At 41.5% G+C, this 12,381-nt stretch overlaps 2 protein-coding genes across 2 annotated transcripts in view; both read left to right on the top strand.

Annotated features, from left to right (window-relative positions):
• LOC118414087 (TBC1 domain family member 2B-like) overlaps positions 1-3,454 on the top strand; it is a 14,434-nt gene extending 10,980 nt beyond the window's left edge. The window contains exons 9-12 of the mRNA XM_035817855.1: positions 37-325; positions 843-994; positions 1,582-1,737; positions 1,999-3,454. Coding sequence (XP_035673748.1) covers positions 37-325; positions 843-994; positions 1,582-1,737; positions 1,999-2,182 — 781 coding nt within the window. The 3' untranslated portion in view covers positions 2,183-3,454. The remainder of the gene's footprint in view (positions 1-36; positions 326-842; positions 995-1,581; positions 1,738-1,998) is intronic.
• A 1,205-nt stretch (positions 3,455-4,659) lies between these two features.
• The window catches only part of LOC118413226 (5-hydroxytryptamine receptor 1D-like), a 276,722-nt gene continuing 269,000 nt past the window's right edge, over positions 4,660-12,381 (top strand). The window contains exon 1 of the mRNA XM_035816460.1: positions 4,660-4,802. The gene's annotated coding sequence lies outside the window, so the exon portion shown is untranslated. The remainder of the gene's footprint in view (positions 4,803-12,381) is intronic.

Raw genomic sequence — 12,381 nt, 5'->3', positions numbered from 1 at the left:
GAGAAAATGTTGTACTTTAAATTCTTTCACTTTCAGGGGGAAGTTCAACCCTGCTGGGAAACAGATTGAGCTGGACCTGATGCGGACCCTCCCGCACAACGTGCACTACGGGTCCATGGAGTCGGAGGGGATCCAGAAGCTCCGCAGGGTCCTGGTGGCGTACAGCTGGCACAACCCCGCCATCGGGTACTGTCAGGGGCTGAACAGGATCGTGGCCATAGCTTTGTTGTTTATGACGGAGGAGGACGCGTTCTGGTGCCTGGTGGCCATCGTGGAACACATCATGCCTCAGGACTACTTCAGCAAGACTCTGGCAGGGTCTCAGGTATAGGTGGTCCTCACTATTCTTTAGGATGTTGTAGGTTGAGTGTTTTTTCACTCAATCTTTTTCACCATCACATGTGATGTGATGTGTGATGTGATTTATCTAATATAGTTTTAAGATCTTGTATACTAAGATATATAATATGCACTCAGTGGGATGGCTTAAACCAATGGTGATACAGAATACACCATGTTGCAATGCCCACCTGAGAAAACATATTCCAATCCAAAATGTGCCAAAAGGTGAGAAAATATGTCATGTTCAAACAAAAAAATTCAATTCAAATATTGGACAGCAGTGCATGCACCTGAAGCAAATTCTAATGAAACCCAGATGATACAAGTATAATTCCTTGGAATACTTTGAAATATGAACAGATTTTGAACATCATCACAGGAATCCTTATCGAACGTCATCACAGACCGGGTATGACAGAAGTGCATTTATTAGTCAAAATAGTACCTAAAACATATGCATTGCCTAATAGCACAATTAATCTCTGTATTTGCCCACTTAGGTGGATCAAAGGGTATTTAAAGACCTACTGAAAGAGAAGTTACCACACCTGTCCAGTCACCTGGATAACTACAATGTGGACCTGTCCCTCGCCACCTTCAACTGGTTCCTCACTATCTTTGTGGACGGCATACCGACAGACACCATGTTGAGGTTTGTGTACCTTCATGTTAAATGTATTATAACAGCGAGGTTTAAGCACCCCAAACTGACCATGCTGAGTTTGGTGTGGGTTTGAATCCGGGAACCAGAAGATTGTTTCTACTCACCTATAGTGTTCCAGTAGAGCTGACTCAATAAACAAGAATTTGAAGCTTTGTCAAAAAAAAAACACTATGTTGTCCTGTGTGTTAGTGATTAAGTAAACACTAACTTTCAGTAGAGTGACAAGATGTGAGTGGGAAGATGGTGTCACCACTAAGGTCTGGCTTGCATGAGTGACAGAATGGGTAAATGGAAGAGGCAATTGATTAAGTTTGTTCACAAATCCATTCATGGTCACTGTAGACTAGTGACAGGAAGTGATCCATGGACATTTGTCAATCAAAACCATATTTGCATAATGAATGGACCGCAGTTATACATATATGAGGGACTCTGTATATTTCATAGAGGTGTGAAATATTCAAACTATTGTTACATGTCTAGATCACTGATGCATTAAATTAACCATGCTGACTCTTGGAAATGAACATGTGTAACGTTACACGTGTATTAATCTTTGTGTTTTCTCCAAACAGAATTTGGGATGCTTTCCTCTATGAGGGTTCGAAGGTCCTGTTCCGTTACGCTCTGGCATTCTTCAAAGCCAGTGAAGAAGCCATCTTACAACAGAAGGACTACATGTCTATCTTCAAGTTTCTTCGCCAGATGCCTCAAACCATGGTGGACACAAGGTGTGTTTCATTCACTGTGTAAAATAATTTGAAAAATCTAGGGGCAGGGGACACTACTGGGGGTACGGACACTACTGGGGGTATGGACACTGATTGGGTTATGGACACTACTGGGAGTACTGAGACTGCTGTCAGTACAGCCACTACAGGGTGTAGCATGTTGAGTGTCACTGAGATTTTTTACAATAGTCTGCACACCAAGGTGATATTTGTCACAGAAGGCATCGGTTTGATACTCTTTTTTCCTTCCCTTGACACTAGACGACTGGCCCAAATTGCTTTCCACGACCTCAACCCGTTCCCCAGACGCAACATCAACGCTCGGCGTTTGTTCCACAAGGAGAACGTCTGGGCGGAACTACGGGAGCTGGACGCCATCCGGGAAGACTTCACCAGTTCTTATGAGCAGAAAACAACAGACTTCCTAAGTGATGACGAGAGCTAGTCATCCGTTGTGCCTGTCACTGTTGATAGTTGAAAGTGGTCTTCATGTCAAGAACACTTCAGTACAGTTCTATCACTTCCTGCAAGGGGGCATAACCACATGCAACAGAAAAGGTCTGAGCAGTATTTTCACCCCCTGACTTAACTATTTAACTGGACCACATTTGTTGTTGTTTGGATTGGACAGCTCTTTCCTCTAGCACTTTTGGGATTGGATATTATAGTGCCATGAAGATCTGTTCCTCTATATTGACAGATGTCTTGTCTTGCCACTTACAAAATATAAAGTCTTGCCATTAATACTGTTGGGAAGTTACTCCAGAATTGTAGATAAATTCTTACCAGATCATTGCATCTAGTAAGTCCATGAATGAAAATGCAGTGCAAATACACTGACAGTTTGTGTGTGTTCAATTACGATTTCCCAAGTGCCAAGCAGAGAAAGCAGAATGTAACATTTCTAACATCTTGGCTTGTATTGTTGCAACACCTCCGTGCCCCACCAAAAAAACTTCTCCTCTATTGTAATTGCTCTCCGTCATTGTGTCATTGTAACAAAATCTGCTTTTATACAGCAAAGGGATACACCCGCTTTGCCATTACACTAGTGAATATGAATATTGCTTACAGTCTTTAAAGATTCTGCTTCAAAGAATAAGTCATACAAAATGTGATGATTTACCAAGGAAATGTTGGTAATAGGAACACACAAAGATTTGTCACAAGTGATAAACGTAGAATTTGTGGAACTGTTTGCAATACATATACAATGTAACCAAGTAAAGCTTTGTTTTTATATTGTTTATTTAAAACAATGTTAATGCTGTTAATTTTACTGAGAAGTATATGCGCAATCAATGCATGTTGACTTTTCTTTAATTTGTATTTAGCAGAGATGATATTAATGATATGTTATAAATTTTATGAAATATTAAGATGAAATGTTCTATGAGAGCTATTAAGAATATCTGCAATATCATAATCATAACAAAGCAAATATTATAATAATTATGATAAATTGTCATTGTATATAATCGCAATAATTACACACATTTTTTTTCTTGAGCAGCGGTGCCATGTTCTGAATCAGCTGCCATGTTCACTGTGACGTCATGGACGGAATTCAATTTGATTGCCTGGCAGCAGGAATAAAAATATGGATGTATGATTGTTAAGGTTTGGTGTTTGATAACATCAGAAGAGTGTATATTTTTTGCACAAGTGTCAAATAGTTTGACTGTGTAGCTTATAATGTATGCAATTCTCTTGTCAGTGCCTTGGTCAGTACACTGTGCTTATATATAGCATATTTCAAACCATGCTGATTTTTTTTCCCTCATAATCAATAAAATGCATTCTGCTCTTGTGGACATGAAAGGTCATTGTCATTGTAGGTACTTTTGATAGAAGACAACAATATAGAGAAGCTGCTATACTGTGTAGAAACGCCATCTAGCAGGTACTTGCGGGACTACACAATCAGCACCAAGGTCAGCACCAGGCCGAATAGACCGATTCTGACTGCCTATCACAATTATCAGTTCAACCTATGAGTAAATAGCAATTAGCCGTTTGACCAATGAGAGAGTGGTTGCATGTTAGTCAAAAAGTAGCAGTTTTGTGTTTTTATTTTGCATTTTGACGGGGGTAGACCGAGTCATGGAATCGCTCTATTTGGCCAACAGAATTCAAGTCGACGTTTGTAGCGCCGCTACCCTTCCGATATACATCGGCTTCGAGGAAATGGCCATATCACTTAAACATTTATAAACTGCCGCATCTTACCCGACTGGAGGCAGCAATACTTTGTAGAAACGTCATCTAGCAGATACCTGCGGAATAACACGATCAGCATCACGGTCAACATCAGGCCTAATTAGTAATCCTTACAGGCTATCACATTTAGCTGTCAACCAATGAGAGAATGGCAATTAGTCGTTCGACCAATGAGAGAGTGGGCGCGTTTCCGTCAAATATTCTAATGAAGTAAATCCCAAGCGCAGGTGTAGAGAGTAAACAAGTCTCACGAAGCACAGGTGCGAAAGATTTGGGAAACAGGCGAGGCCTGCTACGTGCATATAGGGGGATAATATGCACACAACAAAGGAAATTCACGCAGACAGTTCAAGTGCATGCGGAGCCTAGGAAGGTGAGTTGAGAGCAAAGACATGAAGAGTAAAATGTACTGTACGAATGAGTAAGTGGTTTATTGAAGGGAAGGAAACGGGGGCAAAATTATGAAATCTATGTCGTCAGGAAGTTTGAACAGAAAACTGAACAAGCTAAACAATGAATTTGTCCTTTATCGTGTTCGTAGACACCTTCATTTTTTAACCGGTTAACCGCCCACAACATCTCGACTTATGTTGTTCATAAATACACACAAACACAGAGACAGAGAGAACAAAATGATATTTTTGGTGAAGGAAACATTCGGCACCACCAGTTGAAACGAGTGTTGTTGTTCCGTACAGGTCTGCAAGGGGGAGCAGCTGCTCGGTAATCGTTGTGCACGACGTGACGTCTCCATCTTCCTCCAGTCGGAACTTTTCCAATGTGTCACTTCTTGATGAAGAATTGGACGTGGGGAAGAAGAAACATCTTGGCTTTCCATGACGAAGGTAGGAAAACAGTCTATTCTAATAGGTTATCTCTAGCTTCATACGTCCAACAAAAAGAAATGTAAATTTTCTGGCACAAATGTGGCATATTTATGTTTTCCCAAAATATGCTACGTTTAGCAATGTTATGAAGGATGTAACGTTAATATTTTTCTTAGTATTCGAAGATTTCGAGATATCGGAAAACGTTTGAGCTGCGCCGTGTGATTCACTGAAATGCAAACAAGACCACCAATATGACTACCAACGCACCTGTAACGCCATGCGATCAGTGCTTTAACTGCAAGCCGGGTCAGATCTAAATGTGTGTTCAAGTTCCATGTTCTTTCCCATATGTGCTAAGCAGAAAAAGCAGCATGTACCATTCTCAACGTTTACAAAAACATATTACCAATACCAAGCTTTATTGGCACGACAAAAAGTACAGTTACCTTTGTATGGTGAATTATAAACTACAACAAAAAAGAGAGAAAGAATAGAGAATACATCTTACAATTCTACTAATTGAACAATATAGGATAATAAGATTCTACTAATTAAACAATATTATTCTCGCTAAAGGTCTCGTATATTTGGTATACTCGTATGACCCGGCAGGGGTTCGAAACCATGACCTCCCTAATGCAAAAATCAGCAGAGCATGACATAATGCTCGCTGTTATATAAAGGTCTCGTATAATTGTTTTCTACATGAAGACTTGTTAACTGTGGTGTAAATCATTTTACGTGTCATATGCATGATCGAACTTGAGACAAGGCTTCACTTCTTCTAAGGGAGAAAAAAAATTCAAGATATAAACACTCTGAAATCTTGTAAAAAACAATATCATCAGTATTATTGATATCATTGGATTGTTGACACTAGATGTATGCAGTAGCAGCCTCACAGTTGAGCGCCCGGTTCCAACTGGGAGACCCCTGGTTAACGTAATAGGGCATCTTGGTTAAGGCAGCACCCATTTTTCGACGTGGACGTGAAATGGTTGTTTGAGAAGGTGTCTTAGTCACGTTAAAGGGGAAAAAAGGACTAGCAACTCCTACCTGTAAAAAATATACACTGCTACTGAAATAGCAAGGAAACTTGCTTGCCCTATGCCACTAGTTCACTGCTAACTACAAGGTCTGACTGGACGAGCGAACAGTGTACAATCATCAGTAAACAACCGTTCATAAAGAGACTGTTTTCATCGCCACGCAAGTTGGGACATTGTTCTAATCGCCCACCTGTTGTGCATGTGAGTTTGCCGCAAGGTGTTGCGGCATTGTTTTACCTGTCAGTTACCTGTACGTGCCCTGCGGCTGAACACCTGGTGTGCTTAAACATACTGTATTGTCGCAGCGAGATTTTTGTTACATCTGTCATGTCCTGTCAAGAGTTAAAAACCTACTAGTAAAGAATTATGGATTTTAAAGATCGTATGCGTAGCCAAATATATAATACTACGTTTAACGAATACTGAATGCGAATACGTTAGGTAAGACATGTATCTGCTTGAAGGAAATGGTCAGTCACCACATAAGAAACCGTTCTTTTCTCGAAGATGTGGTACAAAAGTTATAGTGGCTTTTAAATGTGGCTAAACGTCTGGAATCCTTTTGATACTGTAAATGGGGAAATATTCGAGGTGGTTTTATGTTCACATTTTTCACAGTGACCTCTTCATCGCAAACTTAAAATCACCGCGATCATTTCACCTTTTACGGTAAAAATCCTGTAGATTTATAAACCGCGAACTTAAAACCAAATTGAATGCTTTTTGCTACCTGCCGCAAAATTGAATCACCACGAACATTTTCCCATTTACAGTACCGCACGTTGAAGAAATATGTACGAATGTAGAGCGTTTGTGAGTTATAATCTGCAACAAGTGATGCGTGAAAAAAGGGCCACATTCATCATTATACATAACGAGAAGGAATGACAAATGTGTCAAAAGTCTTTTGTTCCGCCTGAGGCAAAATTTGTGGCAAAGTTTGAAGGGACATTCATCATGTAGAGTTTCACAGTTGTTCTGTTGTGTTTTTTCAGTATGTATGAAATGTTGATGGAAAGAAATTATATTGAAGGTTTGAACTTTGAAGGTTGTCTTGTGTCTGAGAGTTGTTGACTTTTGAATTGAAAGGTTCTGTGCTCAATTCCTTGAGTAGGCACCAAAGTTGTGCCCATGAGTTGTAATTGGGTATTGATACGTGGTGGCCATTGAGTTAAAAGAACTAGAAGGCTAAAAGTGAGTCTAAATAGGTAAGACCCAGTTTCTCCCATCAGTGTTACCGACGAAAGATAGTGGATGCTATCCGAAACATCTGGCCGTTTCCAAAATCATATCCAGTTGCTTGAGTAACTGTTGTTTAGCAATAGATGAAAGACTGCTAGTGTTTCAAATCTTACAAGTATTATAAGATGTCAAACAGGATGCTTTGTTTACTACAGTGCGAGTATCTTCTACTTACGCCAACTTCAGTCTAGTGCGTTGCCAAAGTCTGTGTATGTAAATTTATGAGAGTCCGACTTGTCTGCGGATACAGTTTCAGTTTCTGATCTTATCGGGGCCAAATCTGTCTAAACACTAATTACAAACCGAGCAAGCAATAGTCCACCCACTCAGATAAATGGATAAAAAGTGTTTGGAGCCTTTTAATGCTGTCTGTCCGCAGCTTCGAGGTCATCTGTAATACCTCCGAAGTGTGGAGGTATTTTTTATCAGTAACGAAAGCCTCCTAGTATATGCGGGTTATCTAAATTAAGTTTGTGGTGTTGAAAGATGTTACGAAACATTGAATGGAAGAAAATGATTTTATAATGGCTCAAGCCACCTTTGAAATTACAACATAGTATCAAGTTTCCTAAGAACGCTCGTTGTATCATGTCAATTTGGGTTGATTCATAAAACTTTTTTACAAATATGTGTTATTATATTCATAACTATGACAGCAAAACCACACCATGATTACAACGGACGATGCCCATTTTGTGTAGTTTTGTTTAATTTCGACAGAAGAATTGGTTAACGTTATTCCTCAATATAAGGAATAGAACGTATAAGGTATAGAGCGTTTATTGCCTATAAAAATTCCAGGACATGTATACGCATTCCAAGGAAAGCACCAAAAGGGCGACCTAAACGGGTCTGTTTTTCTGTCGTTTAGCACAAGACTATACAGTGCTGTATTATTGTAGCCCACAGATACTGTAGCATCGCAGGTGCAGAAAAAGTCACAATTGCAATCACATTATATATTGCACAGTTAGCCAGCGGACAGCAGGACCATTTGTATTGTACACACAAAATTGCTCCAAAAGACCACTAGCCCTCAGTGGACCGACAAAATCTGGTGGTGGACAGGTGGTCACTAACGTTATGTGTCAATGGTGAGCCAGGTAGCCCTTATGTAGAAATGGTCACTAGTACAGGTTTGCCTGTTTATATTGCATCGTCCGAAACTCCCTCGCACTAAATTAGCGGATTTTAAAGGGCTCTACCCTTCTGTCTTTGTCGTGGCACCCAGGGGCGCAGCTGGGCACGGTGTTATCTGCGCACGCCAGGTGGAACCTGTTAACCATGTGTCCGCTACATTACGGCGGGTAACAGGATAGGATGGGAAACAGTTCCAGCTTCTACCTACCGCAAATTGGGCAGCTGGGAAGGGCTGGGAAGGGCTGGGACCTGCGATCAACGAGTAGGCCAAAGTAGTCTGACATCAACAGTGTTCAAAAGTTAACCTGGTATCCAGCCGTAATATAGCTCCCGAGTCTCTTCTATCCTCTCCGTAATTGCGTAATTCAAAAGTATCATATATACAAAATTTCGAGTCTGTGTATCATAAACTCTGCTGTCCAGGGCTGTAACTGATCGTGTCGGAGCTACTCAGAGAGATAGACAGAAAGAGAGAGAGAGGGAGAGAGAAAGGGAGGGCGGGAGATAGAGAGAAGGAAGAGGGAAGAGACAGAGTGAAGAGCAAGAATGTGAGGAAGAGAGGGAGGTAATTAATACAAAGACAGACAGGTATCAGAGAGAGGAAAGGAGGAAGACGGAAAGAGAAACAGAAGGTAGAACGAATTGGGAAATGAGAAACGTTTGTCCATTGTTCACTATATGATGATATTTTCTTCAAAGAAAAAATATCAAGCTGCAGTTGTCGTTGATGTCGCGCTCGATGTCCTTAAAGTTGTTTTGAATCGGCAGAGCGGATGTTGTCACAGTCGGTAGAGCGTGTGAACTGACCTCTTTCTTAACAAACATAACATTACAGCTAACCCCTGGTATAGTGCGTACTGTTGATACAACCAGTATTGACCTACATGTATCTGAAACCAAGAAACGTAGATTTGTTTTATTGAAAACGTTCAGTACTACGTAACAAGTAGTCCCGGTGCAAGTCAAGATATGTATCTAACCATTTGTAACGTCAATTTTCATTTTTCTGCCAAGTAGGCTTTTCTACGATGGGCGAATGGTTTAGAGTCTTTTTCTTGTCTTTCATCTGACGATGTCCACTACGACAAACAGGCAGCCCACTTTTCGCACAAGCTGTACATGTACGCCGCCGGGCGTGGATCGTCTGTCAACTGGGAAAGGATATAGAGAGTATCCGCTTCACAAGGGTCGAACTTTGGTTAATCTCTCAACATACGTCGTTTTGTGTATTTCTCCTCAAGAAATGAATATTTGGAATTTTTTTAGATCCATCATTAACGATGTACTGTGAAGTGGAAATGTTCGAGGGGATTTAATTTTGTGGTATGAAAAAAAAAGACGCAGTGGTAAGATTCGCTGTTGAAACTGCCATGTAGGATTTTACTGTAACGGGAAAATTTCGCGACGGTTTAAAGCTTCGAATGAAGAAGCCACCCCGAAAACCGCGAAAATGTCCCACTTTACAGTATTTTTGGTTTTGTGTCATGTAATTGCAATAAGTGACTGTGAGACATTACGATGACATATTACAACATGAAACATAATCGTTTGCAAATTAAACATTTTTATAACGTCCTACTAGTACATGTATGTGCACCCTAGGAGCTTCGAGTCTTGGATTTTCCATTCAGATTTGTGTCAATTCGAGAAATACCAAACCGATTCGATGCCGAAAGTTGCGAAATGATGTAACGTTAACGTTTTATATGTACCTGCAATGGTAGAGGAATAAAATCATACGCTAAGTTGAGAAAAATGTCCGAATTGTGTAAATCGACGTGAAAATTACAGATGGACAACAAGTGAAACCTCGCTTTGTTACACATGGCCGACCGTGGTTTCCCGACCTTCTCCAGACCATGCTTGAAAGTCGTGAGGCAGAGCAAGGTGATATCAGTGTGATTGGGAATTGGTTGGTCCAAAGATCGCCTCCTAGTCTTGTAAAAGTCGTCAGCGCCAGCTGACTATACGATTTGAGAAACCGACGTCGGGGAAGTCTTATTCTACTTGGATGCGATCAGAGGAGCAAATTGTACCTAGATCTGGAATACGATGGATTCCAGGCTACTCCAAACTCAGCGCCGACCTTGGTTGAGAAATGTTCGGGAGAAGAGTCGTGGGAAGGTCTTGATTGTGTGACAGGGGCTGCCAGTATCGGTAACATTAGCACCTGTACTGTATTATAGCTACCGTGGGTGTTTGTGTACGACTGTGAGCCCTTCCACGCCTTGTTAGCGCACTGACAGATGAAACATGCACTTATCAATGTAGAAAGCCAGGGATGGCGTGGAGGTTAGGGGTTTGAAGCTTCCGAAAAAACGGTAGCAAGTCTTGAACTGTTTTACAGTATACAAATGTACTAGATCGCACCGACTATGAATTCTGAACACCGATCCTCTTGTGACAATATACAGTGATACACATGCAGAAATACAGGAGATCTTTACTATATTCCAAAATCTGTCCATAAATTAATAAAGTAATCAGTGTGCATATGGGTCCTGGTCAAACAGTGACGAATCTAATATATAGTGTGCGGCTTTCTCCTTTTCTAATCTAGGCAGATATTTCAGTATTTCGGACCTTTTCGGCAACTTTGTTTTACTATTTTGCAAGCATCCTAACGACCCCCTAACGAGTTTCAGGTAGTGACTTACACATAGCCTGGCTTCCATCCGATTTATACCGGGGCTCCTTGCACTCGCTGTCTCTTTTCGCAGGGCAGCGAGTGCAAGGCGCCCCTGTAGAAATCGTATGGTACCCAGGCTAGCTTACACACCCCTGTCCTTGGAAAACTCGAGACGTCTACCACCGTACTCTCAGAGGGAGCTTCTCGCGAAGGACAAGTCCATCCCCACTGAACACAGACGTGCCCCGTGCCCCGGCCTCTGGACCGTGTGATGGTCTCAATGATTGTTTACATGGCTTCTACCGATCACTCAGCGGGCGTCCCGGCGTGCTCCAAACTTGGACATGTCAATCACAGAGCTCGAGGCACTGTAACATGACTGGTCACAGCAGACTAGCCCCGGGCCATTCAGCTGTTCTCCAACTTTATTTTGATCTTCACTTATTGACGTTTGGAAATTGTACCATTTTAAACGGTTCACTTTCCAGTAAACATTCATATAGATGATAGCAGACTCTGATACTCTTGCCTGAAGCGTTGACTTCGGACGATCTATACAGAAAGTCAAATATCTAGGATATGAATGTAAATGTGTTGTTGTTGACAACATTAGAGTCTAATCTGAGATTGCTTGAGAAACTCAGCGGACCTTGTGCAGCTTGTTTTTCCACAGTTCATAAACAATATAGATAATGACACTTGTATGCTGAAAAGTGGGTGTTTCTGTCCTTCACATATAAAGACTTTGGTCTCGAGAATACTTTCAATTTTGGTGCCGAAATCCTCCACAAAGTACCTTTAAACAGTTCGGCTGTATGTCTAGAATCCACTGTGAAAGAGCGCCATTTAAAGACTCCTTATCTTTAAGCACATCTTTACATTTCAAAGCGTAACAAATCGATTCTCAGAGTCCTCCTTGTTAACGCTGACCCGGACCACCTGGTATCCTTGGAGACACACGGCTAGACGGGCCCGAGCCCTGCCGCCGGAGGTATCGGTCTCACACCGGCGTGTCGTCACGTGGACACGCCGTGTTACCGGGGTGCTCCTCCAGCGACCTTGGAGACTCAGGGGGACGATTTAACTCCCATCTACTGGAGGTTAAACGGTTTTACTTGTCTGTACACATCCTTGATGGCCATGATCGTAAATAGATGCGGTGGGACCGATTTAAAGGTGGTAATGTATCGGGATTTGTTCCTTGGTCGACGTCATGGTAAGTGGTAGAACGTCAAACCAAGGACATTTGGGGAAGGCTTTAACACTTGGTCAAACCAACTATTTCATCATTTTTTTTTCTGTTTTGCCAATCAAGTTGAAAATACAGTAAAACCCTGTCCATCTATGTGGCCGCTCAAGGGAATTGAGAAAATAGTCAGTTGACAGGTGGTTGCTTGGGTCAATGGGAAAAGTAGGGAGGCCTGGCCAAAACCTGGCCATAATGGCCCTCTTTAAGTGATAACTAGTACAGACTCCTCTTAGAGTAGCTGAATTGGCCAAATAGTGACTTATTGTCAGAGGAGTCAGTGCCAAG

This window comes from Branchiostoma floridae, chromosome 4 (assembly GCF_000003815.2).
Source record: "Branchiostoma floridae strain S238N-H82 chromosome 4, Bfl_VNyyK, whole genome shotgun sequence".
NCBI classification, from domain to species: Eukaryota; Metazoa; Chordata; class Leptocardii; order Amphioxiformes; family Branchiostomatidae; genus Branchiostoma; species Branchiostoma floridae.
This window is presented reverse-complemented; position numbering and strand designations above follow the sequence as displayed.